The 7,822-nt window shown below is 39.9% G+C and overlaps 1 protein-coding gene across 1 annotated transcript; it reads right to left on the bottom strand.

Annotated features, from left to right (window-relative positions):
• Positions 1 to 1,184: 1,184 nt before the first annotated feature.
• On the bottom strand, positions 1,185 to 6,665 carry LOC123147013 (dual specificity protein phosphatase PHS1). The gene is made up of 10 exons (XM_044566270.1): positions 6,488 to 6,665; positions 6,285 to 6,397; positions 5,394 to 5,616; positions 4,879 to 5,055; positions 4,639 to 4,799; positions 3,524 to 4,529; positions 2,705 to 2,851; positions 2,400 to 2,627; positions 2,094 to 2,251; positions 1,185 to 1,573 (listed from the first exon to the last, which is right to left on the bottom strand). The coding sequence occupies exons 1-10, from the start codon at positions 6,533 to 6,535 to the stop codon at positions 1,267 to 1,269; spliced, it is 2,568 nt and encodes an 855-aa protein (XP_044422205.1). The 5' UTR covers positions 6,536 to 6,665; the 3' UTR covers positions 1,185 to 1,266.
• Between the last annotated feature and the right edge of the window lie 1,157 nt (positions 6,666 to 7,822).

Genomic DNA, 7,822 nt, shown 5'->3' with positions numbered 1-7,822 from the left:
TATTTTGTAGTTTTTCTTTATTTTCTGTTTCTTTTTTCGTTTTTCTTTTCTTCCTTTTTCATTTTTATTTCCCATTAATTTATCTTTCAAGTTTATTTGTCTGCTTTATTTTTTCATATATCCAATTTTTCAAAAAGTTTTTTTTCAATTTTACAAAACCTGTTCATGTTTTCAAAATTTTGTTCGCATATTGATTTTTTTAAACTTTAAATTTATGTTCTTGTTTCGAAATTTGTTCAAAATTGAAAATGTTAGTGTTTTAATAATTGTTCGGGAAGTTAAGTTTTTTTTTGTATTTTCATTTTTTTTAGAATTTCCAAAAAAGGTTTGCTTTTTGAAAGAAAGTTTTCTACAATACTTGTTGTTTTCGAAAATTGTTCATTCTTTCCAAAAAATCTTCATGTTTTTGGAAAATGATCAAAGTTTAGAAAATAGTTGTGTTTTAAATGAAAATGTTTGCTAATGTACGTCATATTTTATGAAATTTGTTCGTGTTTCAATAAATATCCGTGTTTCAGAAATGATCAGATTTGAAAAGAAGTTCAAGAGTTTCAAAAAAATGTACGAATTTATTTTTTTCCACAAATTTTCCAAAATATTTGCGTTCTAAGAAATGATCCCTTTTTTCAGAAAAATGTTTCAACTTTGTTTTCACGATTTGTTGCTGCTCTTAGCTTCTTTCAATGTTACGCCGCCTAAATAGTCACAAGCACTTGTTAGTTACATTGGCTATCGGCGAGAGGTGTCCGCTAGTTCGAATCCCCACCTAGCATATTCTTTTTGCGACATATTTCATTGGGCGAACTGGTCATATAACATCCGCCAATGGGCAAGCCCATCGCGGTGTACACAGGCACGTGGGCTATGTAGAGATCTACACCCGTTGATGTGTTTAGGCGGGTTGTAACCCGAAGACGAAGTGAATCTTCTATTGCCTCTAGTATATTGTAATCCTAAATAATATGTAGGATATCCCGAATATGTTTCAAAATTTCTAGAAAATATGGCTAAAATAAGTTGCTACTTCACTAAAAAAGATTAAGCTCTTGCAGTTTTCCAAGGAAAAACTCATGCTATTTGAACAAGTATTATACATTGAGAATTATGCAATAATAACAATCAGAAACTTGATATCATTATAATGTACAACAAGAGTTTTCTAGATGTGTGGTGCATGAATCAAAAGTTAGGGTATAGATGTATGTATGTGCAGTTTGCTATGAGAAAACCCATCCAAACCCTTCTTCTCCATTGGGGCTATCGACTTCACCCTGTCTTCAATGCCTCTATCGCCTTCTGTATCTCCAAGGACATTGCCGAGTCTACGCTTCCCGACGATATCTTTCGGTGCGCCTTCTGTAGGTGCAGCTTGAGTGAGCTACTGCTGAGGCCAGCATTCTTACCACAAATGGGGCACACTTTCATTGCAGGCCTCTTGTGCTGCCACTCCATGGAGGTTTTACCGTGCAGCTTCTTGTCAAGATCCAGCAAGACTTTGGCAAATCCGTCATTGGGGTGCGCACGTCGGTGCACCTTCTTCAGCATGTTCCATGCTTCTAGAAGAGTACAATTTCTAAACAAACATGAAAGAAATTAAGTCAATGAAACCAACAGAGTAGTAAACTGAAATTTGAGACACTATCATTCTTATGATGTTTCACACATATTTGTATCCCAAGCAAAGCTTGTATTGATTATGTTAAGAATAATTTGGTCATTGATGGTTTTCATCAATTTCTTAACCGGATATTGATATATAAGACTGTCCATAGTAGGAGTAACTTCAGCAGTAACATCGAGTCTAACTCAGCAAATTTGCTTATGTGGCAATGATTTAATGAGGAGAGAGATGAATTGAGTAACATAGCTAGTTACTCATACTATCGGTAACATCACGCATATCAAGACAGGATGAGTCTATAACTTAATAAATGAAGGGTTGTATGACATCCCACATATGTTACTCCCCACTATAAAGGTAGTAACATAGACTAGTAAGATATGAATGTTACTAATCTAAGTTATTCCCCACTATGGGTAGTCTAATGCCTCATCGGTAACTGGAAATAAAAACATTTATTATGCACTCTTACTTTCTAAGCATTAGGTAAGCAAGAACAACAGTTGCACTTCGACTTTTTCCTTCAAAACAATGCACTAGAACTTTGCCGCGTAGGTGCTCAACAAAATCAATGAAATCACATGCATCTTGGAAGACATCAGTGATTTCCGCATTTTCATCATCATTTATCTGTAGAAAAGAAACACAAAGTGTCCCAAAGGAAGCAAGAAAATTAGTTCCTTATTATGGCCGAGAAAACTGTAAAGTGGAGTTCAACCATTTGTTGCATGTAAATGATCTTCCAAAGTTTATTCACAAAATTGTTATATGTACTTACTGAGAAGTTTCGATAGTCAAAAAGGCAAGGCTTCTGAGATTCCGACTGTCCAATTTCATTCGCACACAAGCACAATACATGGGTGATGCCAAGGTGTTGAAGTGTGTATGTCGACTGAGCAGCTAGAGCACCACCAATATACATGTGATCTGTGATCTGAGAAGGACGTTCTGTACTTGCAGCATCAGAAATCAATGATATCCTCTCAAGAAGGTGCTCAAGACGGACCTGAAAACAGAAATTCATATGCTTAGTTGCTACAATAGATAGTTTGTTGCCAGGCAGGCTAGGTAGAATAGGATCACCTTCAACTCATAAGCATCAACAGCAACACTATTATCTATCCCTTCAAAGAAGCCTGTGTTAAAATTGTTGTCATGACACAATTTTACAACATCAGTCCTAAGCATGTCATTCCATTGTTTTATTTCTTTGTTTAACTCACTGTCTACCTGCAAACATAGTATTAAGTGAATACAACCGGGCAATGGTGCATCTATAAGCATCACAACACAACCATCTTTGACAGTGCAACTTATCCTAGCTCGCCTCCTCGACACGATCAAGTCAGGGACTAGGAAATGGGCACCGACATGCGGGAGGGGTCTAGTAGCTTTGCCTCTGGAGCCGAATGTGCCTACCGATTAGAGGTGACATGTTGTAATCATTGGGTGTTGCCGTTCTTAGGACTTGTAAAAACTCCTCTTTCTATCAATGCATCAAGACACAAGTCTATCAAAAATAAAACTCAACCTACATGCACTATCAATTGTTGCAGGTTTATTTAAGAAATTTGAACAACTGAGAACCACAGGAAGGACATGCCTCAAACCTTAGGTTGGGTGAGAAAGCAAGGTGACTATTTATAAATGATGGAGATAACACACCATCAAAGCATTCACACAGAGAAATAGTTATCGAGATACAAACCTACGATATTTATTGTTAATTTTTTATCTAGATGGTTATTTGGTTTTGTACAAGTAATTTTCTAACCTTATGGTATATTATATCATTTCAGCCAAGCATTCAAATAGTGCAAAACAAATAGATACCAACTAGATTATAGTGTATAATCTGTTAAAAATCAATAAGTTTTCCATGAGCACTTCAAAGATGTTAACCTTGGCATACTTGTTAAATTCCTTGAGCTTCATCGTCAATCGTAGACCACGGGATGCATCGCCATTTGCTTTCCAATTCTTGGTCATAAAGCTCTCTCGACAAATAGGAGATGACAGGTCAAAACTATCATGGGATAAGGTACGGGAAGGCCTACGCATATGTCGTGGAACTTCGGAATCACTCAGATCAGTATGTGCCTCTACACGACACAATGGTGAATCAGAATGACCTGCATCTTCCTTGTCAGATTCATTTGAACCTTTATACATAAGATTAAAGAAAATTTTCAATAGAGCATCTAGCTTCTGATAAAGTGTGAGCAGGAAAATGTGGAACCGTTGAAGGTCCCTCAGAGCACTACGAAAACCTCCTCGGAAGGAATTAACTATCGCTACCATATCACTCTCAGACAGAGGAGAATGATAGCTATAATCAGATGACATGTCATATTCTTCGGGTCCAGGGGTACCAAGTTTTCCAATGGAAACCTCAAACAAGAGGTTCGAAGAATAGTCCAGGTTGTTTAGTGTTAGTTCCACCAGTCTTGGATAGCTCTCTTGATCTTTCGTTCGTTTACTGGCGGGTGGTCTTCGTGGTACACCCGAATCAATGGCTACAATATGAAAGCTAGAAATCTCAGGCTCAATTTGATCATAAGAGTCTTGCAAAAGCTCTGAGATATCTGAGCCAACACTGCCGCTTATTGAAACAGATCTTCTCTCCTTCTGTTTCTTAGGGCTTTTGATTATCTCTGGCTTGTAACGGATGATGGCAGAATCATGAACATCATCCAATGAATCAAGGTTTGCATAAGCTTCTTTGTAGGCAACAAGTAAATTTGCATAGTTTCCACGCCAACCAAGGGGCCGACACCGCAGCCTATCCTCATTTCTCAGAATGAGGTCCAGGATCAAGATCCTACCTAAAGCTTCAGCAGTTTTTTCAGCAAACTCCGGGGAATCAAATGGTGTTGTGCTCTCTAGTAGAGGGGATCCGTGTACATAACTGCAAAACAACATTGCAATTTCTTTCATGTTAACTATGTACCATATTTTTTCAAAAATAACTATGTACCATATTGTCAGGCACATTACTGGTAACTTGGAGTTAATACTTCATCAGGAATAGACATCGGCTTAGTTCAAGAGCTTCTAGCATCTCAGTGCAAATCATCTCCTGAAGTTCATCACCAACAGCTATTGCTTCATGTCGAGCATTCTCTACTGCATCCTTTATTTGTTGCCATTCACATGAGGAGCTATGAATCACTCTGCCCTGCATTGGTCAAGAGAGTTCACACTATAATAATTATGTGGTTAGCATGAATTCCTACTACAAGAAAGCGAGTACTTACTTGAGGGGTCCTTACGCCAAGCCATTTAGCCAGTTCATACCCGAACCGTTCTGACTGTGTGGCCATCCTTGATGGTGCTATTTTAATGACTGCTGCAGCTTCCTTGGAAGGAACTTCACCATTTTTAGATGTTTTGAATAATGCAATGAATACAACTCCTCCAGAATTTACAGTCACCTGTGCAGAATGGTACAGGCTATTAGAAGGAAACTAGAGCCATGGCTAATAAACTATATTTTCCAGTATGAAGTGGAATCCTTGTGAGAGATATTGATGTTAGCTTTTTGCGGAGGTGTTGTGAGCTTTAGCATAGTTCACATGATTCTTACTGTATCAGTACATTGTGGTAGGCAGAAAAAGAAAGTAACAAATCTCTACTCGGTGACCACTGAGATGAAATTTGATGAGAGAAGTGGTATATCTAGGATAACAATCAAGTTTACCAGTTAGAATCTTACCAACAACAGGGAAGACAATTTACAGGAAGATGGATAAGTAAAAAGGAAAATACGAACCTCAAAACTTCTATTAATATCATCATCGGTGGGTTCCGAACTTGTAGTAGTATGTTTCGTATGGTGCAATGAAGAAAGAGAGGTCCAGCAGAAGTTACTTGACTCTATGTCCATCATAGAAACACCCCCAAGCCTTTCCCAGAGGCTTGTTTTTGGCAAATAATCACATGGGCCAGAGTCGATTACATCGCTACTAGAGTCTACGATTTCTAGCACATCTGGACTGCAATATAGAAAATATACAACATTAATAACTTGGTTGGGAAACTTATCCCATGAAAGGAGCAAATTCATGCCCTTGCTCGATATTGTTTTAACCATATGAATAAAATTAGAGTAACCATCTGGTCAGGTATGCCTACACTACTTTTACATGATTGTTCATTTGATTTTTCGTGAATGTTTCAACATAGGGCGTTCAACTTTACTCCACCCACTACATTTGTAGTTTTTATCAATTCTCAAGATTACCAAGGAACACTGTGCATCTCTCAGCTAATAGGAGGCCGAACATAAAACGTTTGGGCAATAGCGGTAACACACGGACCAAGTTCAGAGTGATAGTGATACACACTTGCAGACAGAGAATGACCATCACATCACATCGAATGTTTCATAGAACAAAAAGAACCTCCTGAAAGCATGTCACGTTGATCAAAGATTATAACGGAAGCATAGTCTCAGGGTATAGGTAGCGCGGAACCAAATCACTCACAAATAATAATAATGTAACCAAGCATATCACACAAAACTAAGCCAATTAATTACGGTACCTGATTCATATCTCAACAGGAATCACAAAAAATATGATCCTTATGAATTATGGATCAGACATGGTACATACTACAATTAAGTAATAGATCCCACAAGCGACATAACTAATTCTCCTACCTCATTGAGGATTCGATAGCCAAAATGCCCGACTTCGGTTGTGGCGACTGGGATAATGAGGACATCCTCCCGGTGCGCTTCCTCATTGACGCTACCCATTCCTCGAATCCACTCTGCAATAAATCAGATCAATCTGGCTCTTTGCCGCCAAGAACAGGGCCCAGAACCAAAGAAATATTTTTTGGTTGGGGCGATGCACTTACGGAGGAGGATGTGCGGGAGAAGGATCTCGACTCTATTCCCACTTCCATTCGTACAGGAAAATGTGGACAAATGGAAAGTGAAAATCGAGTTCTTCAGATAATCTCGTCAAGTTTGGCCGGGTCATGGATTGGTGAAGTTTGTGACCAATCAAAGGCAAGGGGATGGGGGAAGAAGGGCAAAAATACTATTCTCCAAGAGAACTTCCGCACGAGTGAATGCCCATGCAGGCCATCCATGTTTGTCTCAATTCTTTTCGGCCATCCGTGATAAGGCGCATGCAAGCCATCCATACTATTTGCAAAGAGGACATGCATGTGCATTGCCATTTTATTCTCCCTCTCGGATGATGTCTTCAATGATACACAAGTAAGTCAAGGACAACATGCTGAGTGAGGTGTCTTGTCACCTCCGCCTCATGCGCTTGCATCTTCTTACCGGAAACACGCGACCCTCCTCCCTTTTCTCTGTTTTTTGTGGGACCCTCTTCTCTGTTATGGATCCATACTTGAGGATAAATAATTGGATGGCAATAGGCAATGTTTTAAATTTTCTTCATGCTTCACTTTCCGAATGGCTCATGATAAATCACCATGCACGCATTCAATTCATTTAGGAGGTGTTTGTTTGGGCGTTTTGTAACGTAACCTGATAACGACGGGATCTGAAAACGATTGTTTTTGTTTGGTTAGACTTCACCGTAATGCGATCCCGTGTAATCAGATAACGCCGCTGTACAAAATTGATTCCGCCCACATGTCCATGGTATCTGTTCCCTCTCTCTGATGCAAAACTCTCGCTGTTGTTCGTTTTTTTACCCGAGGCTGAAAGAGCGGCCCCAATGGCGCGCTAGATTGGGGTCCGGCTGGCATCGCGCGAGATCAGAGCAGCCGGCGGCGTGCATGCTTGGGGGTGGCCGGCTGCGATTGAGATGGCCGGCGGCGCGCATGCTTCGGGGCGGCTGGCTGCACTTGAGATGGCCGGCGGCTGGTGGTACGCATGCTTCGGGGCGGCCGGCGGCGCTTGAGATGGACGGCGGTCGGCGGCACGCATGATCGGGGAGGCGAGAGACAGGGCAACTCTGGCAGTCAGGGAGAGAGAATTCTCATGCATTGGGGAAAAATAGAGCAGATCGATGGTATCCAATTCCTGTACCTTTGACGAACCAAACAAACTAGGAAAGAAATCGTTACACCTCCTAAAACGCTGTGATCTGATTACGTTAACGTTAACGTTACCATTCTTGCAACCAAACACCTCCTTAGAGTAATCCACGTAATCCACTTATTGGGCAATTGTGTGTTTTCTCATTAAGATTTTATTACGAAGTGTTACAC

The sequence above is a fragment of the Triticum aestivum genome, chromosome 7A, assembly GCF_018294505.1.
Source record: "Triticum aestivum cultivar Chinese Spring chromosome 7A, IWGSC CS RefSeq v2.1, whole genome shotgun sequence".
Lineage (NCBI taxonomy): Eukaryota > Viridiplantae > Streptophyta > Magnoliopsida > Poales > Poaceae > Triticum > Triticum aestivum.
This window is presented reverse-complemented; position numbering and strand designations above follow the sequence as displayed.

Coding starts and splice junctions, on each gene's coding strand:
- LOC123147013 (XM_044566270.1), bottom strand. CDS start 6,535: ATGGAAGTGGGAATAGAGTCGAGATCCTTCTCCCGCACATCCTCCTCC. Junction 5,617..6,284: donor GCTATCGAATCCTCAATGAG/GTAGGAGAATTA, acceptor TCTATATTGCAG/TCCAGATGTGCTAGAAATCG. Junction 5,056..5,393: donor ATATTAATAGAAGTTTTGAG/GTTCGTATTTTC, acceptor CATTCTGCACAG/GTGACTGTAAATTCTGGAGG.